At 55.2% G+C, this 25,393-nt stretch overlaps 1 protein-coding gene across 2 annotated transcripts in view; it reads left to right on the plus strand.

Annotated features, from left to right (window-relative positions):
* The window catches only part of PLXNA2 (plexin A2), a 212,468-nt gene that overhangs the window by 118,202 nt on the left and 68,873 nt on the right, over positions 1–25,393 (plus strand). For both annotated transcript variants that reach the window (XM_047754178.1, XM_047754179.1), the window contains exons 5-8: positions 19,207–19,307; positions 22,506–22,629; positions 24,319–24,472; positions 25,082–25,178. In XM_047754178.1, the coding sequence (XP_047610134.1) occupies positions 19,207–19,307; positions 22,506–22,629; positions 24,319–24,472; positions 25,082–25,178 (476 nt within the window). The remainder of the gene's footprint in view (positions 1–19,206; positions 19,308–22,505; positions 22,630–24,318; positions 24,473–25,081; positions 25,179–25,393) is intronic.

The raw sequence follows: 25,393 nt of genomic DNA on the forward strand, positions 1-25,393 counted from the left end.
CTGTGTGGCGCCTCCATTCATTATGGTTTTCATTAAGACGCGAATCCTGTTTGGAAGTCTCTTTGTCATTTTTAACTCCTCTGCTTAATTTCCCAGCCCTAATCCTTCTTCTCTACAACCCTCGGGGGGACAGCTCCCCGTGGCTCTTTTCTTCTCGGAGTTGCGTGCAGGCAGGGGCGGGAGGGGCGAGGCATGTGTGTTATGAGTGTGTGTGACATGAGTATGTGTGTGAGCACGTGACGGGAGTGCGTGTGAAGTGTGTGTGCTCTCAGGGCGTGGGTGTGGAGGGTGAGTGGATCCTAAGACTGTGTGTTTGTGTTCACGAGCGTGTTTGCCTAAGAGGATGCATTTGTGGCGTGAGGTATGTGTGTGTGTGGAGGTGTGTGTGTGTGTGTCAGGGGGCTGCCATTCACCGTATCCTTTATTTTTGTTTTCAGAAGCACACAAATTCTTGAATTGAGGCCTAACCATTTGCTTCCCGAGCACAGGGGCCGTGCTCCCCTCCCCGCCACCTGCCTGGCTCTCTCCCCTGAGACAATCTTGGACTTGGAAGAGGGTCTTGAATCCAGCCTCTCACTTGTTATAGACCTGGAGCGCCTGCTTAGGACTCCCCAGTGGTAGACATCTCCCTTCTTCCCTGCATGGTTGGTTTCTATAAAAGTTTTCTGTTGGGCTATTCTTCCTTGAGAGAGGTCCAGAGTTGGTTTACTTTTTTTCATTCTTTTACATAAAATGCCTGCTCCCAAGGAATCCGTAAGAAAAGAAATCTAGGAGTTCCCTGGCAGCTCAGGGAGTTAAGGATCCAGCCTTGTCACTGCTGTGGCTCAGGTTCCTGCTGTGACTCAGGTTCAATCCCTGGCCTGGGAATTTCCACATGTTGCAAGTGTAGCTAAAAACATAAAAAAAGAAATCTCAAGGGGACATTCTTTTTTTTTATTAAAGTATAGTTGATTTGCAATATTGTGCCAATTTCAGCCGCAGAGCAACGTGACCCAGTCATACACACAAACACACACACACACACACTCTCCCTTTCTTATGTGATCTTCCATCACGGCCAGTCCCAAGAGACAGCGTAGAGTTCCCTGTGCTGTACAGTAGGACCTCATTGCTTGTCCATTCTCAATGCAATCATTTGCATCCATGAACCCCAAACTCCCCGTCCATCCTGCTTCTTCCCCCTCCCCCTTGGCAACCACAAGTCTGTTTTCTACGTCTGCAAGTCTGTTTCTGTTTTGTAGATAGGTTCATTTTGGCCATGTTTTATTTTTTATTTTTACCATTTTTTAGATTCCATATATAAATAATATAAGTCATTTATCTTTCTCTGTCTTTCACCTAGTATGAGAATCTCTAGTTGCATCCACATTGCTGAAAATGGCATTATTTTGTTCTTTTTTATGGCAGAGTAGTATTCCACTGTGTGTATGTACCACATTTTCGTAATCCATTCATCTGTCAATGGACATTTAGAATGTTTCCATGTCTTGGCTACTGTGAGCAGTGCTGCAGTAAACATAGGGGTACACGTGTCTTTTTGAATAGTAGTTTTGTGCTAACAGATGCCCAGGAGTGGGGTTGCTGGATCACACAGTAGGTCTATATTTAGTTTTCCGAGGAACCTCTATACTATTTTGCATAGTGGTTGTGCCAATTTACATTCGCAGCCACAGTGTAGGAGGTTGTAAAGGGGACATCCTTTGTGGTGCCTTTGGCTACCCCCAGCGCACACCCCAAAGCTCATTCCCTCTGCTTTGCCTTATGATGCTTTCCTGCCCAGGTGACTACATCCTCCTCTTCTTCCTGAAGTCCCACCTCCTCCAGGAGCCTTCTCTGCCCCTCAACCCACACTTGACTCCCACCTTCTCTGGGTCCCCGTAGGGCTTATAAGAGGCACAGCTTTTAACACCTAAAAATGGTCTGTCTTGGAGTCACTTGGGTAAAACTCTGGTTGACCCAAACTACACATGTCGGCTTCCCTATTCCCTAGAGAGTTTGGGCATCAGGGTTGCCAGATACGGTGGTTGAGGTTGTTTACTGCCAAAGGCATGTGGCTGAGGGCCAAACTGAGTCCCCACTTCCCTTACCCAGCCATGCAGCTGGAGGGTGTGCCTTCTCTAAATTGCACGGAAGGACCGTGTTGGCTAGAGGTGGCCAGGGAATGGAAGCCTCAGAGGGTTCGATCCTGTTGCCTCCAGGCCTCTGAGCCAGATGAATGCTTGATGAGGGACCCAGAGAAGGTGGCCTCCACTCCCAGGGCCTTGGCAGAGTCGGCCTGGCGCCCACAGCCCTCCTTCCCAGGGCCTCACCCCTCTGAGTAATCTCATTGCACTCTGATCATCACTTAGCTCCACAGGCCCTCCTCGGGCTCCAGTTTAATTTTCACTTCTTAGTATCTGCCCTGAAGTATCCTTAATCTCCCCCCCCCCAACCCCCCACCCCCTGCGTCTTTGTTCTGTCCTTCCGGCTAGTTAGCAAGCTCTAGGAAGGCTTCGGTTTCCTTTGTTTTCGGCCACCCCCCTGTGACATCTACCCAGGACTCAGCCCCGGTGGGGGGGCCATATCCGTGCTGTTGTCACACTGAGCCATCAGCTGAAGGAGCTGAGAGACCAAAGTTCTGTGCTCAGAGTCATGAGACAAGGCGCCGACCTCTCTCCCCAAAAACCAGCTCAGCCAGGCCTCCTTTGCGCTCCACTCCTAGTTACCTGCCAAGTGTCCCTAAGGATTAGGAATTTCTGGGGAGGCTCAGCCCATCCCATGGTCTCTCTTGGGTGACACACAGTGCTGGACAAGGGAATGGCGAAGGGGCCCCCAGATCCTTCCCGACGTTAACCTTTGGGTACTGCCGCGTGAACCCTCGATTCAGCTTCTGAGGTGCTTAGCAGGGACTGAAGCTGTGCCCTCTGGGGGCAGGCTTGGCTTGGATGGAGGCAGAGCATCCCAGGAGGGGCCTTTAGCTGCTTCTTCCACGCAGCTTGCTCGTGCCCCTGCAGAGCAATGCAAGAGGTGCGTCTAGCCTGCAGCAGTGGGGAAAGCATTTGTCGCCTTTTCTCCCTCAAGACCTCCAACCCTGGGCCCCTGGCTGACCCCCTCCACCTCCATCTCCTTTCAGCCTCGGGACCCCCTCAACACGCTCTCGCACTTGGCAGTACAGTCTTCAGGCAGTCACTAAATAGCAGTGTTGTTGCTCCAGCCCCGCACGCCCTGAAATGATAATGCATCACCCGTGGTGCGCATCCAGACGGAGCCAGATTACGCTCAGGTGGTTAAAAGTCCAGGTCTAATTAGAGTTCCAGGGAATCAAGCCATTGTATTATTAATGATTCTCCAGCAATGTTCTGATTAAAACAGTAATTTTAATAAGCACAGCTCGATGCTAAGTGTTCACTGAGCACCTAATTACATCAGTTATAACTCCAAAATTATTTAAAATTCCCCTTTTTTCCACCAGACCCGGCATGCACCAAAGAAAATAGAGACACAGACAACTCAATGATTATTTGCTTTAATTAATTTCTTAAGCACCTCTTTAAAAAAAAAGAAAAGAAGAAGAGTCTTTTGTCTGTCTTCCATCTCCCCACCTCTCCTCCACCCCTTTTAATCCCCCACAGGCTCTGGGGCTCTGGTTACATTTGAGGCGGCCATTGAAAGAGGCCAGAAACAGAAAGCAAGGGAGGTAAAGATTTGAACAGTCCTGGCCCCCACCCTCCAGGCAAGCGGAGACTGCAAAGCTCTAATGGGCGCTGATGGCTCAAGCCTGCTGAGCACCCGGAGTGGGGCCCGGGGGAGGGGGCAGGAATGCCCAGGGGGCTTCTAGCCAGGAGCCAGCTCCCCCCACATCCTTGTCTCCCTTAGACAGGCTTTGGATGCCTTATTTAATGATTGGCCCTCGCACCTCCAGGAGGGCAGAGGCGCGTGGGTTGAGAGGCATCCCATGGTGGCTGTTCAGAAATTCTTTTGACCCGTGAGGCAGTTGAGTTTAAAAAAAAAAAAAAAGACCTCGCATCTGTTCATTCTCTGGAAGGGCAGCAGAATTTCAGAGAACAGTCTGCTGAATCCTCTGAGACTTGATGTCCAGGGTTTTCTTTAAAAAAAAAAAAATCGTGTTATCAATACGTTATCCCTCCATCCCGGAACTAACACCAATAATTCCCCCACGTTTGTGCGATAAACTTGACCCTGAACAATGCACTGCTGTGACTCTCACTTCCTGCGACCCGCATGACAACGTGCTAGTCGGGAAGGAATGGCAGCTGCTGGCAGTGAGAGAGGATCAAATGCACCTTTACTTTGTCCCTCACCACCCCTTTAGCTCCATCTCAGGCAGGCAGCGTGGTTCATCAGCTCACTCTTGGATAATGATGACAACAAAATCATTCAAACACAGTCTCAATTCGGAATTAGAACACCCAGTTCCTGACCAGAAGTCAAACTCTGAACTTGACGGACGCCCAGGTCTTTCTCCCCTAGGTCCCAGCCCAAGCCTGCAGCACCCTTCCCCCTGGCAAGACGGAGATGGAGAGGCGTGTCTTCTCTGTCTCTCACGTACCTTCCCGCTTTAGACGAAGAGGAGAGGAAGCCTCAGTGGGGTCCCTCCCGCTTGAACGGGAATTCTCACAAGACTTCTCATGCTCTCGGAGCGGGCTGAGTCCTCCAGGGGCCCCGGGAACCCCCCTGCCGCGCTGTTCTAGCTGCAGCTCTCATCAGGCGGGTGGGGCTTCCTGCCCCTCTCCCTTTAGCCCTGATTTTCCCATAGTTCCCTCCATGTGAAGATGCTCACGTGAGGGCCGAGCCCCACCTCCACGGGTCCTCTTGGAGAGCTTGTAAGATGCTGCCCAGCAGCTCTCTCTTCTCGGGTGTTCATGTCCGAATCTGGTGGAAGGGAGACTGCACATCCTCGGCCTGCCGCTGTCCCTGGGGAGCTCAGGGACCTCCTGAGGTCCCTCCTGCGCTCTGTCTCTCAAGACCTCGCCACCCTACCCTCTGGATTTCGTGCTTCTGGCTTTTCCTGTCCGCTCCGACCCCTCCAGTCCAGAGGAGGCATCTCAAGCCTCCTAGGGGATCCTCTGGAAGGGCAGCTGGTTACAGCATCCCAAGGCCTTCCTCCAAACCTCCCACAAAATTCCCACTGTCATTCCTTCTACCCTTTCATGGCCTCGATCTGGGGGAGGGGATGCAGCGTCAAGGGGAAGAGAATCATGAACTTGAATCTTAAGAATCTACTCTGAAAACTGCCACCACACTTTAGCAGGCAGCTTTCATTGTATCTTGGTGCCTTTGTGGATGCTTTAACTTTTACAGATGCAGAAACTGAAGCTCAGAGAGGTTAAGTGGCTTACCCAGCACAGCGGAGTACATGGCGAGGCTGAGCCAAGTTCTTCTGACAGTAACAGTCGTGTCCTTTCCATGACACCATGCCCCTCTGCTGGGTTATAAGGATTATGTCTATGCAAAAAAAAAAAAAAAAAAAGAGCTTTCACGTCGGTGCATAGAGCCAACAGAATGCCAGGGGCCTCAGCCACACCTAGAGAGTCTTTGCATAGTTCTTAGTACATTTACTTAAGGAGCTTAAAATAAAACCTGGATCACTGGGTAAGTGTGATTAGCTTCTCAGCAGGTATTTATAGACCTATTTTATGTTAAGAAACTGGAGTTGGAACATACAGGGGTATCTCAAATGAAGAAATAAAAAGCAGAGCCCCGTGAATTACTTTAAAAGATGCAGAGCACAGAAGAGTTGAAAAAGCATGTGACAGGTCTGCCAGGTGGCCGGGGAGCGGGATGCTGGATTCAGAGGGAAGGTCACCGAGCTAGATGGAGGACAGTTGATGGAGCAGGGATTTGCACGGGCAGGAGAGGGACGGCATCCTGATTAGCAGGACTGTGTGAGCAAAGAAAGTTAAGAAGGCGGCAAGCACCCTGCAGAGCTGGAGAGGAGGCCAGCCTGCCAGGGGCGGGGTTCGCGTTTGCTGACCCAGGAGCCCATTTGCTGACCCAGGAGCCGAGTGTGGGAAAGCTGGCCCAGGGAAAGCCTGGAACATTGGGCTGGGGTGTTGGGACTACAAACTTCATCCAAGAGGAAGTCTTTCCTTGTTTTTGAATTTTGCTTTTTGTAGGGGAGGGTTTTCAGTTTGGAGGGAGGAGGGATGGATGAGCCGAGGCTGTCATCCCAACACGCTGCCTCCGGAAGCCTGCGCTGCTTGGCCCTTCCTCTTTGCTCTGGTAGCTTTAGCGCATCTCCGTCCTGCTGCAAAGATTTCATGAGGATGTGGGGGTGCGTCTGTCTTCCTGACAACAGCGGGGGTCCTTCGGGATCGGGGCCAGTCTGTCCCGCTTTGGAGCTCAATCCCTGCGCAGAATGGTCAGCCAGTCCTGCATTTATTACTAATAACTAAGCACCACGTCCCAGGCGCTGGGCTGAGTGTTTTCTAAGCCAGGCCTCCCTTCAGGCCTGCAAGGCAACCTAGACGGGAAGTGCCGCCGCCAGCCTGCCTAGGTTCAAACCCCCGCACTGCGACTCACTAGCCGCGAGACTCTCAACGAATTCAGCGATTTGCTGAACCCTGAGCCTCGGCTCCGTCCTCGTCTGCAGGTCTCGAGTCTTATAGAAGCTGGGGTCATTATCGCCTCTGTGTTGCCGACCAGCGGGTGAGGCTCAGGGCTGAGGGACGTGCTGAAGGTCACACAGCCAGTCGGCACAGGGGCAGGACCCGGCCCCGGGCGGCTTGGTTCCAGGAGCCCTGCCCGCAGCCACTACAGCTTTCTGAAGAGAAGGGAACGAAGAGGGATGCAGAGCCGCTCTGGTGTGGAGGGAAGAGAAGGGGGGCCGGCGAGGGGCTGAGGAGGGAGACGGAGGCGGGCCTGGGGCCGCGTCTTCAGGGAGGAAGGCCGCCCTGTCCCCCCTGTCTCTCCTCCGTCCTCCATCCCCGCCTGCCACGTGCTGACCGGCCCTCTGGCCGCCGCTGTGCGCCCATCCCCAGCTTTCTTCCTGGACCTTTTCGTTGGGTCTCTGCTCCTGCCTTTCTCTCCCCGGACAATGTCCTTCCCCCATTCCTGCTTCTCCAAATATCCCCAGGCTTTTGAGACCTGTTAGACCTCAAGACACCTTCCTGGTCCCTTCAGCCTGAGGCGGTGGCTCCCAGTTGGAACCCCCTGTGTGACATCTTTCACGTTCTAGCTTCCCCGCCAGCGGGGAGGCCTCTGCCTCTGGGGCACCACCGGGCTGTGACTAAGGTGGTGGGTCCCTCCCCAGCCTGGTCTGTTGAATATGATAATAACGCCGAGATGAAGGAAGGGAGGATTCAAGCCTGGATGGACTAGAGAATGAGGGGATGAATGGATAAACCCATGGACACTTTTGAAGCATCAAGGGCCCTCTGACCCCCTGTAGGTCGAGGCAGTTCCAAAGCGAGTCTCCATGAATGCAGAGGCCCAAGACCAGACTAAGCAACCCGTGCTGACCAGTCCCTAGCAGCAGAGCGCGGTGGCTCCGGGGTCACCCCTGCCTCAGTGGAGTGGTCTTTAGCCAACTGGCCCGTCTCTGCAGGTTCTCAAAGCAGAGGCACAGAGTTCAGCAAAGCCTGGCGCCTTCCTGCCTCCCACCGCCTTGCCACAGTTAAAGGATGAGTGGCATGAACCAAGAAATGAGCTCTGTACAGAAAGGAAAGAAAGTTGAATATAAGCGTAGAGCCTCTTTTTTCCATCAACAGAGATTTAACATATACTCGTATCCCCATCTCAGTCTCTTCTACACACACACACACACACACACACACACACACACTCATCCACTCACCTACTAACTCATCCTAGGAAGCTGGGAATGACAAGAAGCTGCTCCGTCCTCCCCAGGGGAGCTAGTCACTTAGCCAAGTAAGAAAAATCAGAGAGAGTATTTTCAAATCCAAGGTGTCGAGCAGGACATGCCTCAGATAGTTGGAAAGACAAATTGGAAGGTGCTGGTGGAAATGGCCCCATGGACCCACCGGGACCAGAATTGTTTTCCCAGCACGAGGGACCGATGGCTTCTTGCCTGCTGAGGACTGTGCCACAGCTCAGGCAGAGAGGGGGAGCCCCAGCTCAGATCCAGTGCCTGTGGGTAGAGCTGAGCCCTCTGTCCCCTCTTTGGGGAGCACCTGTTGATGAATGTGCACAGAAGAGAGGCCCGGGCAGCTGGGTGTGACCAGGTCTAAGTCCATCTTTTGTCATCTGGAAGGATTGCTTGCCCTACATCCAGATGACCCGGGAACTTCAACCTGTGTCCCTTCCATACCCTAGAAGCAGATTCCAGGGGTGGCATCCAGGGTGGAAAGCCAGCATGCCAGGTGTCTCTGAGACCTTCCAGCTGGTGTCAATCACCCCAAGGGCCAGCAGCAGAGGCACCAGTGCAGCCAGGCACCAGGAGCCAGAAGCGGGAGCTTGGTTGGAGGGCAATGCCCATAACTCTGCTAAAGGAAGCTCATTATAATCCCCTTTAGGAGCAGCGGTATCCTAAAGGCCCCACTACCCCACGTGGAGAAGGATTCCCAAGTCCTCATCGCAAACCACAGTCCTACCCAGACAGCAGCAAAGGGGTTCTAACCCCAGATCTCTGAGCAGCCCCTCCAGGGGCCCTCCCCACACCTCACCTTCCTGAGCCCACAGGCCGTAGGTGCCTCAAAGAGAAGTTGGAGTGGACGGGAGCCCCGCACCTCCTCGTCTTGCTCTCCCGGTGGCTGGAAGGCAGGGCATCCCGAAGTAGAGGGGGTAGGGCCCAGAGCCCAGTTCCTATTAGCGGATGCCCAGCTCTTGGGTCAAGCTCCACACGGCAAGGCTAGCCTTGGGCTCAGTGCCTCCAGGGCCCCCACTGGAATGTCTGGACAAGTAGAAGTGGCCACGAACCAGTGGGGCTGGGCAGGTGAAGGGCCATCCCCATCTTCTTGCTCCATCCTCGTGCCATCATCAGCTTTCCCCTCTGGGGTGGATGCACTGATGCTGGCCCTGGAGGGAGCTCTGTGGGACCTGCTAAGCCCCGGCATCTGGTTTCCAGGTGAGAGACCTGTTTTCATGATTTCTTAGGCTCTGTTTCCCAAATCCTTTCATCCCCTATTTCCTACCCCACCTGCTTTCCCTAACTGAACAAATCCATGGTTGTCATGGAGACCACATAGCATCAGCCTCTCAGCTTCTTTGCAGAGCCTTCTGAAAAACAGCCCTAGAAACTACTTCCACCTCCTGAGCATGCCTGGCACAGGGGTCCTGTCTGAGAATGTGTGGTGGGGTGTTGGCAATATCTCCTTTGCCCTCTCGCTTCCCTCCCTCTTTGTGCTTCTTCCTTGCCCAGTTCCACCTCCTTCCTTAGGAGGCTAAGCTCAGTTTGACTTTCTTTGGCCAAGAATCCTGAGTGTCCATGTTCTTCGGCCTCGAGGATTGACTATGTCATGACTAAGGCCAATAGTTTGAGTGGCTGTGCAGACATAACTCTCCCGTAGGATGGGTCAGCAGCCTCAGCCCCCAGAGGCCAGGTGGCTTGCTCAAGGTCGCCCCCCACAGGAGTGCAGAGCCCGAGCAAGGGCCCTCCGCAGCTTCCCAGGCAGACACTGCCCCTTTCAGTGGGTCTGCACCGAGCGACTGGGCCTGATAACTAGCACGACTGAGCACCAACCAAGAGTGTGGGAGGCTTCTTGTGCACAGTTGTTACCTAAGCCTCACAACAACCTTGTGGGGTTCCTCGCATGACTGTCACCATGCTACAGAGGGGGAAACGGAGGCTCGCAGAGGACAATAAGGATGACTTATTAATGCCATGCAGTTGAGAATCTTAGCAGCTGGATTTACTACGGAGGACTTTCTCCTTCCAAGTCCACCTTCTTAACCAGAACAAAATATGGCCTCCAACAAAGGATTCGGGAAGGACCGCAGTTACTCAAGTGCGGGTGAGATGGGCGAATTCCACTGCCTGGGGCCAGAAACTTCTCTGCCCATCGTCCTTTCCCCTTTGACTTCTGCATGACCCTCTGCTGGATTTTATGAATGAGGAAGAAAACAATATCGTCGAAAAGTTCCACCAACTTCGGCTTCCACTCTTGGAGTGATAGATGGCTTTAATTACTCCCAGTTACTCAGCCACTCCACTCTTCTCCCCCAAGTCATTAAAAATAGATTTTCTCTTTGAACTCCACTCCACCCTCGGGGTCTCCAGATAGTCAGGAGTTCTTAGGAGACAGCCCCAGAGTTAGCTTCTGGTCAGAAGGTTGCACGATGCTTCGGTTGCAATCACAGGTTCCAGAACCTCCAGCTGGTTTTCTGGGGTGGGGGTCATGCCGCCTTTTTTCTTAATAATACCGATCACGTGACTTTCATTGCTTCAAGGACAAGCCGGGGCTGGGTTGGTGTTTGCTTTATGAGGATTTAAGGGAATCTTACACATGACTATTGATTTTGAAAGCACTAGATCTAACCCTGGGAACAACCAGTAATGAGCTCTTCACATTAATTACCGGGAAGTTGATTCGTAGGAAAGGCTGAAGCTGAAAGTCTGAGCTCAGAGGTGCCCTGCTCCCTGATGAGCAGGCAGGATGCGTAAGACGACTGTTGCTCTCTCCATCTTATTTATGTTATTTATCTTATCATGTTTTATCTTATTTTATCTTATTGTGGCATGAGCAAGTTCCCAGGCCAGGGATTGAACCCACGCCACAGCAGTAACCCAAGCTACAGCAGTGACAATGCCGGATCCTTAACCACCAGGCCGCCAGGGAACTCCCTTCATTTAAAACATAAGGAATTGGAGTTCCCGTCGTGGCTCAGTGGTTAACAAATCCAACTAGGAACCATGAGGTTGCAGGTTTGATCCCTGGCATTGCTCAGTGGGTTAAGGATCTGGCGTTACCGTGAGCTGTGGTGTAGGTCATAGACGTGGCTCAGATCCCACATTGCTGTGGCTGCGGCATTGGCTGGCAGCTACAGCTCCAATTAGACCCCTAGCCCGGGAACCTCCATATGCCACGGGAGCAGCCCTAGAAATGGCAAAAAGACAAAAAAAAAAAAAAAAAACTCAAAAAACAAAAAACGTAAGGAATCAAGGCTCAAAGAGGTTAGGCAGCTTGCCTTTGGCCTCACAGACAGCAACTAGCAAGGCCAGGACAGGATGTCCTGCCATTTCCCCTGCCCCTCGCTGTGCTGCCAGAGGACCCGTGACCTTCCGAGGAGGCTCAGGCTAGAGAGCATGGAAGCTGTTCGGGGCCGGCTCCTTGACTGTTCCACCCACCTCCCCTTCTCACGTCACCCCGAGTACTGTCTGGCCCCTGACTCGATGTCACCAAACAGAGGAGAGTGAAATAAACGAGAGGTGGGCAGGGGTCAGGCGGGCGAGCGTAATGACAGTGGCCAACAGCCTGCCTGGGCACCAGGCCGACGCCTGATGTCCAGAAGAAAGAAAGGTGGCCCTGAAGGCAGCCCTCGGGGGCAGCGCCAGGACGGGGCTTCCCTTCCTGCTGCCCCCCTCCCCACCTTTCCACCTCGGCCTGGGAGCCCAGTTCTGTCTGCACCACCCACAAGGCCTGCGGCCAGAGGCAGGTTGTTTAACCTGAGATGCAGTTTTCTAGTGAGGAAGGTGAGCTGAACCCCTCACCTGCAAGGCTCGGGTAGGGCTTAGGTGAGATGACATAGGAAAAGTGCCGGCACACAGTAGGTGCTGGCTGAATGGTGGCTGCTAGGATTGTTCCTGCTGCTTCTTCCCCTTTGATAAGCTCATCAGTGGTCCAGCTCCAAGGAAGGGTGTCACTTCCGCCCTCATCCCTGGGAGGGGTTCTCACTGCTCAAGGAGGCGGGTCTCACTGCTGACCCCACCCACGCCCAGCAGGGAAGACTTGGATAAAGATGGGGCTTCAGGAGTTCCTCCTGTGGCTCGGTGAGTTAAGAACCCTACATAGCATCTGTTAGGATGCAGGTTCGATCCTGGACTCCGCTCAGTGGGTTAAGGATCCGGCATTGCCACAAGCTGTGCAGGAGGCTGCAGATGCAGCTCAGATCTGGTGTTGCTGAGGATGTGGTGTAGACCACAGCTGCAGCTCCGATTCGACCCCTAGCCCAGGAACTTCTATGTGCCGCAGGTGAGGGCTTAAAATAAAAAAAGCTGTGACTTCCAGCATCCAGGAGACACTCAGCTCTTTGCCTGTAAAGGACAGTGAGAGGGCAGGGGTCTCATTCCCTGGAGTCTCGCTGAGCTAAAAGGGGCTATAGAATGAGGCGCATCAGGAGCCAGGGGCGCCCGGACTGTCCCCAGAGGGTCCACTTTGGCTTGGAAGCCTGAGGAACCTGGCCAGGGCTGGGGCTGGGCTGGGCCTCCTGACCATCTGCCCGTCTGTGAGGACTCTGAACCCTCTGCCCCATCAGGTGAACAGGGAAGGCGGAGCCCCAAGCACCTGTTGGCCACGGGGCCGACAAGATTTGAGGTAAGCCTGTGAAAAGAGACCCCTCCCGCCCATCCGGTCCAGCAAGTAGCAGCTGCGGGGCCCCCACGCCAGCTCCTATGAGCCCTGCGGTCAGAGAAGGGCAAGCCTCCTCTGCCCCCTGGGTGCTTCTCTCCTCCTGAATCCTGCTCCGGGCTCAGCCTCCATCTCCTCGGACTGACACCTGAATCCCACCCCCGCTCAAAAAAACCCCTTACTGTAGGCCACCACTGCCACCGGCCACGGAGGACCCCCCTCCAGCTGGCCATCTCCTCTCACTGGAAGACCGAGCCCAGGGTTAAGCCAGCTCTTGGGGAGCCTCTCTTTCCTGGCGGATCAAATGGAAGTCAGGCTAGGTACCAACCCAATCGTCTCCTCCCGGGGCGCCGTGCAGATCCAATGGGAAGGGGCTGAGGCCCTCTCTGGGCATGGCTGTGCATATGCAAATGGGCATCAGGCCCCTTCTTCAAAACAGCTTTGGATGGCGGCAAAGGGGGAGAGTGGGTCTGAGACCCCACAGACTCCAAGGCGAGGGGGGGGGCTGGGAGGGGGGCCCACCAGGAAGAGGGACACGGGAAAGGCCGGGGTGCAGAGCCAGTTGTGTTTCAGCTGCTGCGCACCGGCCCAGGCTCTGGGGACTGAAAGGCTGTTGCTTGGGCCAGCTGGGCCCCATCCAGGCTGCGTGTCACCTCCCACCCCTGCCACCTGGCTCTCTGCCACTGAGGAGGCCTCTGTGTCTTCCCCTGTGTCGGGAGGCAGGGGACACGTGTGGGGACAGGTGTACCGTCTGGTGGGGGTGGGGGCAGATTCCAGGGAAGCAGGGGATTACCAGCTCCGTCCCCAGGGGCCCACGGCCTGGGGAGCAGCTCTCCCTGCTTCCTTCCCTTTTACACGATGGCAAATGACTCCCGCAGCCTCTAGAACAGAGCGCCGAGCCAGGGCCCCCTGCGGAGAACCTCTGGGCTCTGTCCTCTGAGCCCCGACCCCCTCTCGGTCATACTGCCATTGTGGCATCTATCCCACCACGTCTCAGGATGAGCCTGTCCCCTTGGTTTTGTCCTCAACCAGACCGTGGGCTCCAGGAGGGCAGAGGAGAGCTTAGCACAACATCCCCACTCTACAAATCTCGAAAGCCCACGCGGAACCCAGGCGCAACCCACGGTCAGGATCCGGGGTTCCTCTGCTCTCAGCTCAGGTGCTCCTCCAGGTCCTCAGAGCCATGGAGCCCCTCCCAGGCATCCGCACAGGGGCCAGAGAGGCGACCTTGCATCACGGCCCCCAGGTTCATTGCCGCAGGGCTCCTGCCCCTCACCCCGCCGTCGGGGCGCACCTCCTCTGCGGAGTAAGGGGCTGGCCGCTGACGGAGGCAGCTCTTGAGGCTCTGCGATCACTCCCGAGGCCGCAGAGGCAGAGCGGGCCTCGCCCTGGGTGGTCAGACCCAGCAGGTCTGCTGTGCCCTTCGAGATCTTAGAAGGAGGCTGGTCCCGGCAGGGCCCTAGGTGACGTGTCCACCCAGCTGATGGTAATCTGCTGTCACCTGCCTCGCGGTGCTGGGCCTCACGGTCTAGGGCTGCCGGCTGTGCTGGAAGGGGAAAGAGTGGGGCGGGGCGGCGGGGAGGGGACCCCACTCTAAGCTCTGCACCCCCGCTGAGCCCTTCCCACGGACGTCAGCTCTGCAGAGTCAGGCCAAGAGAGGCCCTTGGGACGTGGGGCCCCGGGGTCAGAGGAGCCAAGAACACAGTATAAGTCACCACTAATTAAGAGCATTTCTTCAGTCAGTGACTTAATAGGACAGTTATATTCATTAGAGGCGTAATTACAGGACAGAAGATGAAGCAGAGAGGCACGCAGAGCGTTCGGGTGGAATGGGCGGGGAGCAGCCCCGTGGTCCTGGGGCGGCAGGAGAAGGGCGAGCTCCGGCATCGCACTCACCTGCCGAGCCAGCTCCCCAGCTCCCAGCACTCGGCGTGGACGGGGTGCGGAGCCTCGGGCAGAATTAAAGCGCAGTCCTGATAAACAAACACTCATTAAAGTGTCATCGAGTGTCCCATTAAACTCTGAGTCAGTCCTGACAGGGCCGCGCCTGACGCGGCGGACACGCTCCAGAAGCTCTTTTTCCTTCTGGAGCCTTCCGAGACAACGCCCATCCCCTCCCCATCCTCCCCCAGCCTCCAGGTCCCAGGGTCAGTGGCCGCTGGTCACCTCGTGCAGAGCAAAGTGACCCCAGATTCCTGAAGGCTGAACTTGGTCCTGCGGGGCCTCCAGAGACTCAGTTATTAAAACCACTTTGTCCCGGGGCAGGAAGCCGTTCTCAGAGGAACCTCCATCTCCCCTCCCCCACCCACCATCCATCTAGTTCCTTCCATGGTCCCAGGGCAGAGTTTGATTCCATTTCTTCATGGCTCCAGGGGGTGATGTTTTAAAATACTTCCCAAGACGTGAGGTCACATTTACCAGTGGTTCTCAAACTTGAGCTTGTATGAGAATCAGCTGGAGAGCTTATTGGACCCACCTCCCAGACCCCAGCCCGGAGTTTCTAACTCTGAACCCTGGGTTTTTATGTCTCTTAAGCTCACAGGTAATGCCAAGGCTGCTGTGTTGGTTCAAAGACCCGAGTCACCTCTTTTTTGGGGGAGGGGGTGTCTTTTTAGGGCCACACCTGCGGCATGTGGAGGTTCCCAGGCTAGGGGTCGAATCGGAGCTACAGCTGCCACCCTACACCACAGCCACAGCAACGGGGAATCCGAGCCGCATCTGAGACCCACACCACAGCTCACGGCCACGCCAGATCCTTAACCCACTGAGCGAGGCCAGGGATCAAACCTGCATCCTCATGGATCCTAGTCGGATTCGTCACTATTGAGCCATGACAGGAACAGCCCTGAGTCACCTCTTCATGGAGGGCGTTCTTTAGGCCAAGGAGTGACAGGCTGGAGGGCTCAGAGACATCACATACTCCAGGTCCGTGGTCTCCGAAACCTGCCTCTCCAGGCTGACACTCATCATTCTACCCGCCTGCAAGGTTTCCTCAAGAAGCTCTGCTTTCCCATGTTTGCGCGTGGTTCCTTCCGCCTGGGATGCTCTCCTCATGTAAATAGCCCTCACCCGTGAAGACCCCAGACCCAGGCCACGTCCCTCCCAAAGCCTAGAGCCGCGTATCCTCCCACAGTGACAAAGCGCCAGCGCCTCGTGTGAGCCACGCGTGTCACTTTCACCTTCCTATAGCAGCCATATTTTAAAAAGTAAGAAGAGACAGTGGAAATTAAGAGTAGATTTTACTTAGCACGATATTTGCTACAGTTTTATCTTTTCAGCAAGCGGCAATACAACAAAAGCAAGAATGTGTTATGTTACATTCTGGTTTTCTGGGCTCAGTTTTCAACACCCAGTGGTCCTTAGAACATATGTCGGTTCAGACTTGCCTGTTCTGGATGCGCAAAGCCGCGCAGGCACACACGTTGGACGGCGCAGACATAGAAATGGTATTTTCTCCTTGCTCTGAATTCCCTCACTCCGCTTTCAATCCGTCTCTTAGCACACACATCACTTTTTTGTTCTTATTGCTAGTCTGTTTGCAACTTGAAGGCGATGGCTGTGTTTTAATGCTGCTGTTGATTTTATTCCCCTAAAGTGCCCAGTCCTGGCCTGCCTGTAGGACGTGATCAATAATTATGGTTGATGAATGAATATGGAACCACAAGGCTAGAGGAGAGAGTGCTCATGGAAACACCTGACCCTGAGAGCCTCTTCGCAGTTCCTGTGGCATTTCTTCCCCCTGGTTTATATATGGCTGCGAAGATCTTCCAGAAGAGAATCATTCAAGTTTTAGGACCCCCCCCCCCCATAAGTTTCCTGTTTCACTTCGCTGTTCTACTCAGTGTATTAAAAAAAAAAAAAATTCCCACCAGGAGGGCCCAGGAAACAGGAAAAATAGTTGTGCTGTTGGTTTCATGTTTGGAGAAGAACAGGCTTCTCACTATCTCTGCGGCACTTGGCGTGAAAGTGGGCTTTGTTGCTGGAGACACTGCTCCCATTCAGGGCCCCTTCCCCAGCTGCTGAGAGCCGGGCTGTGTTTTGACAGACGGGCCGAAGGCAATGCAGACAGTTGTTTTAATTTCCATCCAGATGCAGACATCACTCACTCTGAGCCCGAAACCCAGGAAAGGGAGGCTGGGCGCAGGGCGGCAGCTCTCAGGCCTCCGAGGGCAGGTCGGCGGGGCGGGGGGGAGGCGGGCAGAAGCCCCCCTGCCCAGGCGGCTGGGGTTACAGATATCCCGCAGGGCTGAGAGTCCCACGCCCTGGGAGAGGCACAGTGGGAGGGCGTCTGGCCAGCACCTGCCAGACAGGTGCTTCTGGAGGCCTCACAGCCCATGAGTCGGGGTCAGAGGTTGCTCCTTCAAGCCGGCGGCTCTCAGCGGCTGGCGGCGTGGCTGGATGTTATCGTTTTACTGTACTCGTCACTCAGGGCAGAATTCGCAATAGTCTCAGGGAGCAGTTAGCTAAAGTGCGGGAAATAGAATCCTGAAGGTCAGAGTTGGAAGGACCGGCAGCAGAAATCCCTCCCATGGCCTCCCAGACACACGCCACCTTGCCTCTGCTTACCTGTCCCATGGGTGGGGGCCCCTGCCGGGAGCAAGGTCTGTTTCGCTCTCAGAGAACCTTGACTTTCTTCTGTTGAGCTTTCCTGGAACTTTCCACCCATGAGTCTCGTCCCAGCCACACTGCTGCCCTTCAAACGGTGGCAAACAGGTCCCACGGTCACCTGGAGCTGCATCCTCCTTGACCCAAATCAGCATCCCAGTTCTGTCTGCTGTACCTCAGGTGCCACATCTGGGTACCCCCACCCCCCATCCTGACCCTTCTGGAAAGGCTCTCTGCTTGAGCATTACTCCTCGGAGGGCAGGTGCGAAGACCTGAGCTGGGAAGTCCCCAGCGTGGGGCGGCTTCTCTCCATCCCAGCACCCTGCCTGTTTATGCAGCCCCTTTAGCTGGGACCTGTCAGGTCATATTGGACGTAGAGGCAACTTAACTTGTTAGACGTGAGCTATTTCAAACCAGCTATCCCCCAACCTCCATTTAGAATATATATATTTTTTTAAACTGAATTACCAGCTTTTGCACTTGCCCATTCTGGATTTCATATTTTTATTATTAAAGGGAGGTAGGGATGCTTAAAGCTGATCACATCACCCACTTAGAGAAAAGATTTGTAATTCAGAATGTTAAGTATCAGGATGCGGGGAGAATGAACAGGGCTGGGGGCACCTGAGGCTGGTACCCAAGGCCTTTGGCTGCCTGGCGCCAGCATCCATGCCACCAGCCTCATCTCTGGCCATGCCCTTCCAGTGTACACGCCACGCTGAGCTGTGCTGAACTTGGCCATGACGACTTTTGCTCGTGATTATCTCTCAGCTAGAAACGCCCTCCCAGGCACCTGTATCTGTCCGGCTCTCACCCTGACTCACTCCTACCTGGCTGCCCCTTTCCTCCAGACAGGGTGTGCCGGGCGGCCCTCCTTTAGGCTGCCAAGGCCCCCAGGCGCACACCTCTGCGTGCGATGGATGCTCAGCGCAAGAGCAGTAGAGCAATTCTCAGAGTGTAATTACCAACTCCCGCTGGACTGTGTACTCTGCGGGGGCTGGATCTGTGTCCTGTTCACGGCTGTTCCTCCAGCATGTGGCACCAGAGCCTCTGAGTAGTGACATCTGATAAACATTTGCTGGGCGTGCAGTGTCGGGCTCCATCCCGCGCCTCCCTCCAGGACATGGCGAAGGCATCTCCATCAGATCCTTTGTCCCCCTGCTGGAGGCAGAACGCCGGGCTGCTGGACCACAGGTTGTTTTTCCACTTGAGTTCACACTTCCAGCAGGTGGGGGACCTCTCTGCCCGAACACACAGCACCCCATTCCCAGTCCAGCAAATGTTTTTGCAGCCTGGCAGCCTCCTGCCCCAGCCAGCGATGGTTACCTAGGACATGCCAAATGCAAGGCTTCAGTCTCCTGACCCTCTGCCTGGCCTTAATGTCACACATACTGGGCAGATAGGAGTGAGCAATGACCACATGGGCCTGCTCGTGTCCCCACAGGGCCCCACGTAGAAGCCAGGAGGAAGCAGCATCCCGGGGGGGGGAGGGAGGCGCAGGAGCTCGATTTACAAATTCTCACTTTCCCCAGCAAGACGGAACCAGACAGGCAGCTCGTCTCTGTTCCCACTTAACCAGACTTTTCAAAGGATGGGAGATTTACTAGAGAAGCTGAATGCGGACGTCGAAGAATATGGGATAATTGGATCCAGGTGGCATGTTGCGTTGGCTGTAAAAAGATGGTGCCGTTCGTTCAATGAATATTATTTGATGGGAAAAGTTTCTCCGTTGCCCCCTTTTTAACTGTTTTCTGTGCGGGCAGCAGGGCTCAGCCCAAGCCCAGCTGAAAGCTCTTCAGAGACGAGCTGGTGGCACTCAATAGCCTTTCAACAGAGGTAACCATTGTCAGCTTTGCCAGGAGCGGGCCCAGCTCTTCAGGACCTGAGCGCAGGCAGGGAGAGGCTGGAGGCTGTGCTTCCACCCCTGGCCAAGGCGAGAAGCAGGGGCCTGTTAGCTGCACCTGCCTCGTGCAGAGCAAACAGACGAGGCCACCGATCCGATCCAGTTTGTGCCCGTTATCACCTCTTTAGAGGTGGTGACAGTGCCATGGCCGGTAGACGTGGTTGTGTCTGAAGACACCTCTGTGAGACGAGGTTACCCCTGACCTAACCCTGCCCTGTTTCCTCTCCCCAGATCACCAGGGTCCCCGTGGAGTCCTGTGAGCAGTACACGACATGCGGGGAGTGCCTGAGCTCGGGGGACCCTCACTGTGGCTGGTGTGCCCTGCACAACATGTAAGTTTGGAAACAATGAGCGGGAGGAGGGCCCGTTGTGGCTCAGCAGTAACGAACCTGACTAGGGCCCAAGAGGACGCGGGTTCAATCCCTGGGCCCGCTCAGTGGGTGAAGGACCTGGTGTTGCCGTGAGCTGTGGTGTAGATCCCAGATGCAGCTTGGATCCCGCGTTGCTGTGGCTGTGGCATAGGCCGGCAGCTGCAGCTCTGATTTGTTCGACCCCTAACCTGGGAACTTTCTATGCTATGAAAAAAGCCAAAAAAAAAAAAAAAAGAAGAAGAAGAAGAAAACGCCCAGGATGCAGAAGACCAGGTACTGCCCTGGGCATGTCCCTGAGGCACGTGGCATTGGTCGGAGTTGCCCTCTTCTGAGCAGTAATTCTCCTCTCGGTTGGAGTGCCGAGAGCAGGAAGAGCAGAGAGGCCGGGAATGGGCCCTCTTTCCAAGAGCCGCTCCTCTGCCTGTTTTTCAGTTGCCCACCAAAGTCTGTCCCTCCCCCAGCCCACGGGCTGCTCTGAGGTCTGTACCTGATCCACAGCGAGGGGTAGTGGGGCTGGCAGCACACGGAAGGAAAGCTGCAGCATCTCAAGGTTTCCCAAGAACCTCCTCCGTGGAGCCTGACCCAGGCGCCTCCTCCCGTGAGCAGGTGCCGGAGTTCAGAAGCTTGGACTCCAGTTTGCTGCTGTGTGACCTGGGCTGGTCCACGGACAACTCTGGGCCTCCATTTGCCAGTCACTAAAGAGCGATAATGCCTCCCTTGAAGGTGAACTGTGAGGATTAAATGAAATAATAAATCCTTTGGCGATAAGGAAGCTCGGGATAAGCTACACAAATCAAAATAATTGTTATGGACTCTGAACCCTGGGGAGGATACCCTTCTGGCCTCATTAATTCATGATTCCAAGAAGTCAGCCTCTCACTCCGACTGGCCTCAGGGGCCCTATTCAGACACCTCCCCTGCCATTGAATTCCAGCTCAATAGAAATGCAAAATCACCGTTAAACTTCCTAACTGGGAGAGCCTCCCAGGGAGAGAAGAGGGTGAAAGCTCCACACTGGCCAGGCGTGCTGTCCCCCTAGCGATGGAAACTCCAGGGCTCCGTGCCAGCCAGGAAAGCATCCCTGTGCAGTGTGCGGGTTTGGGGTAGAGGCGGAGGCGGAGGGCCAGAGTTCAGCACCCTACACAATAGCTCTTGGCTTCCAGCCTCTGCAGCAGGTGTTGGGAGGGCTACTGAGGGAGGGAGGAAAGCAGGCGCCTCACAGATGCAAAATCCGGACTGGATCGGTGCCCACAAACCCTGGGCTGCCTGCTTAGATTTGGAGGTAAGGGACTCCTCAAAAGTTTTGCCAAAAATACTCTCACCAGAACCAGGACAGTGAGTCACCCTTTAGGTCAGACAAGCCTTAAAGATATTGATGAGGCCCCGACAGGCACCCCCCGGAGTGACAGAGGTGACAGCCATCGGTTGCCCTTCAGGGAGGCTGGCCCAGCTGCCAGCTGGCTCTCTCTTCAAGATTCCTTACTCCAAAGAACCCGACAGCCACCCCCAGCTCCGTGCCATGTCCTGGGCTCCCCGTCCCGGTCCGACCTCCTCCCCGCTCCTCCCAGCAATTCCAGCCACAATGTCTGAGTCGCCCAGGCCACCCTGTCATCTTCCTGGTGCAGGTCAGCCGAAGCTACCAGAATGACTGGGCCGCAGGAGGAGAACCCAGATTCCCTCTGAGCTGCTTCTCCAGCATCACCCTCTCCTTCCAGCAGCTCCGCCTGCCAAGAGCACGTGGGGAACAAGCTATTTCCCACCTGTGCCCAGAGGTTTCTCCTGTTCTGGTCGCTCTCCTCTTCACCAGCCCCTCGGGCACAGCCCTCCCACCTGCCACGGGCAGCCCACCTGGCCGCCCAGCTCCCAGGCCCGTGGATTTTCTGGAGGCAGGGGCCCCCGGGGGATTGCTAAAGAGCCTCCGGGTGGGGGCAGGGGATTTGAAACCCTCCAGTCTCCGTAGGCCTTGCTCTGGCAAGTGTGTTATTGTCTCGAGGCTATTTATCTCTGTTAGGGCTGTTGCCATAAATAGTATGATAAAAAAGAGCCATTTCAGTGAGTCAATGAGATAAAGGCTCCAGTCAAGAGCTCACTTTAGAGCTATCTTAGGGATTCACTTAAACCTCAATAATTCTTGTCTTTGACAGCATTCATATTTAGATCCATTATGTGCCTGGAAAGGAAGAGGGGGGAGGGCCTGGGGCGGGGGAGCTGGGAATCTCGGCCTGGTTGTGGCATCTTTGTTATAGTGTCCCCGTGGCTCTCGGGAGCCCATTCCCCTGGGACTCGAGCAGCAACCAGAGGCCCCTGCCTTCAGGGTAGGTGCCACCGTGCCCACCTGCTGCTGTGGGCTGAGGAGCCAGGGGCCAGAGACGAAAGTGTGGGGAGAAGGGACCGCACAGGCTCTCTGACAGAGGCAGCCGTGGCCGCGACGCCGTGGCCGCGACGCCGTGTCTGTCTCTGACTCCAGGTGTTCTTTCACCCCACAAACATCTGTAGAAACTAGACCGTGTGACAGGGAGAATATCTCCGTGGACGAAACATGGCCCCTGCCTAGAGGGGAGAGCCCGAAGCCACCGGATCACGCGCACACTGTCCCACCAGCCCAGACCCCGTCCGAGGCGTCAAACATCCCACGGAGGTGCGCTCTCATCACCAGTAACATGGTGCCGAGAAGGGCCACCGGCCACCTTCTGAACAGGAGTTCATTTGATGCTGACACCACCCTATGAGGTGCAGTATCCGCCGTGGCCTCAGCCTTCCGCAGCTGGGGGACCAAGGCCTGGCGGAGTTGAGGAACTCGGCCAAGAGGAGGCCACAGAGGTGGGGCCGCCTGGCTCTCCCGTTCCCGTTCTTTGCCTCTTGCCAGCGGCTTCTCGCCTTCCCCCCATTTCCCTTCTCACTCTCTGAGCTTCCATTAAGAAACACTCTCTCTAAGCCACATCTCTCTGCTGGAGACGTGATCTGACTCCCTCTTAGTCTGTCTTTCACTGCAGTCAAGCCCATCTGGGAGTCCCCGAGGCCCTCTGAGATGTGTGAACTTTGTCAGGAGACAGACACAGGCCCCTGAGCCACAAAGCCCTGGCACTTACCTTTGGGGGACCATAGAGCCAAGCAGACGGGTCTCCAAGGCCTGACCTCTTGGGTGTGTTTCTATGGCAGGTGCTCCCGCAGGGACACGTGCCAGCGGGCCTGGGAGCCAAACCGATTTGCCGCCAGCATCAGCCAGTGCATGAGCCTCGAGGTGCACCCCAGCAGCATCTCGGTGTCTGAGCCCAGCCGGCAGGTGAGTACACAATTCGGGAGGGTTGGGGTTGAGGCGGCGCGGAGCTCACGCAAGCCTGGGCATGTTCCTTTAACACATGCTCAGTGTAAGTGGATCATCCTTAACGTGCTCCGAAGAAACTTGGTGAAAAAGCTGTGGTATCGCCTGTTATAAAAGGCCCGGCGGTTCTCCAGTCTCCTTGCAGATTCCTTAGGCATCGATCTGTTCTGTGAGTCTAGACGTTGCATTTAGGAACAAACAGCTATAACATGACGCAACCCAATACTGTCCTCTCGTGTGTGCTAGATTTGCCGTCTTCTGCTTGATACACAGAAGCCTTGGAATTGCCTGTGTGTGTGTGTGTGTGCCTGTGTGTGTATGTGTGTGTGAGAGGGACAGACAAACAAACACAGAAAGACTGAGACCTAATTCCTAGTGTGTGCTTAGGGAGACTATTAAAGAGACCACAATGGCCCTTGACCACCTGTCGAGGTGCAACCCCAAATACTTCATGTCCTGAGGCCCTGAGCAGTTCTTTCTTTCTGCAGGTTTTAGGAGCATTCACGAATGTTAATTAGTTAATGAACCTTCTAAGACTCGCGTTTATTCATCCCCGTGGGGGGGGTTGGGCTCCTGTGGCGCTGAGGGAACAAGCAGCCGAGTTTGTACCCACGTCTCTCGGCCCCATGGAAATGAAACTGGGACAGAGATTCGGCGGCAGCCGACCCTGTGTGGAGAGGCTAGGTGATAGCCGTTTTGCCCAAGACAAAGGGAGACCTCCCTCTGTTAGGACTTAGCACTTGGAGGCCACAAGGAGTTGTCACCAGGCACCCCCTCCTCCCCGAGAGGCACACGTAGCACCTATTGTTTCAAAAACCCCTTGGATGTTACACTGTGGTCGTTTAGTACAAACTCATTTCCAAGTACATGGAATTCAGAGCAGCATTTTGCCGTGAAAGTTTCTCAATCAACAGATTGTTCTGACACCCTGTGCTGTTTTCACCTTTCAAAGGTGGGTGTTCAAACTTGAAAGGCCTGGAAACACCTGACCTAGGTCCCTGGAACCCTGGGGGCAGCGGACATGTCTGAGCCATTGGTGTCCACGCCCTGCCTTTCTCTGCTCCCTAAGCTCCTTGTGAAGCGACTGCCCACTCGAGCAGAGCTGTCGGGGGGCAGAGGGGCAGAGAAGGACAGAGCATAGAAACTCTAGGAAACCCGCCACCTTAGTAAGCAGCCGGGGAGAGGGGCCGGCCGTCTCCCGCCAGCCAGGTAACCTCTTTCAAAACCTGCAGGCTGGTGACACACATGCTCCCGGGAGCCAGAGTAAAGGCTTATCTGGAAAGGGCTCGGTTCATGCCTTGCTTTCAAGTTGGCATGGCTCCCTGTCAAAAGGAGCTGGGTCTGAGATGGATTTGGGGGCTTTTCCCCCTAGAGTCCCTCCCCCGCCCCAGTGCCTTCTGATCCTGGACAAGACTGAAAAAATACTCATATTCCTATAAAGACCGCTGACCCCGCACACCCCTCACGGCGCTGCTGCAACTGTCCAGCGTCCGAGCTGGACGATCCCCTGGACCCATGTCCTCTTTGTGGACGAGGTCAGGGGAGATTCGGGGGCGAGTGGGCGATGACAGGGCCGGGCCTGGGGCCTTGACAGGTTTCCTGAGCCCCGGGGGGTCTTCCTGAGGCACCAGCCCTTTGCTCCTCCCGCAGCTCAGCCTGGTTGTAAGCGACGCCCCCGACCTGTCTGCGGGTATCTCCTGTGCCTTTGGGAACCTGACGGAGGTGGAGGGACAGGTATCCGGGAGCCAGGTCATTTGCGTCTCGCCGGGGCCCAAGGACGTCCCTGTCGTCCCTCTGGATCAAGGTAAGCGGTGCCTGCCGTGCGCGTCCCAGGGGAGGGGCTGCCCTCCCAGGGGAGCCAAGAGAAGAGGACGCTGGGCATGGGGTGGCAAAAAGTTCCAGCACAGAGGTTGCCCGACTCGGTTTCCTGACACCACACGCTAACATGTGTTATGTAACTTGGTTGAGTGCGAAAGCAGCCGTCACGCCGCACAGCCGATTGCAGGAAGGAGGCGAGCCCTTGCTCCCGTTGAGCTAAGCCTGCACAGTTGAACAAGGTTCTTCCAGACTCCCTTCCCTTCGAGGAATGGCCGCGTGTGGATTTAGTGGGCTCTCTCCACAGGGCTGGGCTCTTTGACAAGATATTTCTGAAAATCTTTCAGTAACTGAACATAATTGACCAGGGGAGGGGAGTCCATATGGGTTCTGAGCCACTACTTCCTCCTAGAGGAGGCGTGGGGGTGTCTGGGTCTCAGCAGGATGAAGGGGATTCTGTTGGAAGGAGAAGATTCAGGCAGGTTCCGTCTGTGCCCCAAGGGAGCCCTGACGGATTCATCATTTGCACTCAGCCTCTTCATGGGGCCCCCGGCCCCGACTGTAACCCTCTCCCATTTTCCTTTCCTCCCTCTTCCAGACTGGTTCGGTCTAGAGCTGCAGCTGAGATCCAAGGAGACAGGGAAGATATTTGTCAGCACCGAGTTCAAGTTCTACAACTGCAGCGCCCACCAACTGTAAGCACCCCCCCTCGCAGCACGCAGGCCTTGTTCAGGGTCAAGGTCAGAAGATCACCTGCGCCGGTGGCTTCTGTACAGATGAGCTCAGGGCGGCTTACGAGCAAGCGTGTAACGGCAGGCCCAGGCCAGAAGTCGAGCCCTGGGTTCAGATGTGGGGGTGAGCTCTTTCTAAGGTCCCTTAGGATTTAGAAAGAATCATAGCGCAGTCGCCT

Source organism: Phacochoerus africanus, chromosome 11, assembly GCF_016906955.1.
Source record: "Phacochoerus africanus isolate WHEZ1 chromosome 11, ROS_Pafr_v1, whole genome shotgun sequence".
In the NCBI taxonomy this organism is placed as follows: domain Eukaryota; kingdom Metazoa; phylum Chordata; class Mammalia; order Artiodactyla; family Suidae; genus Phacochoerus; species Phacochoerus africanus.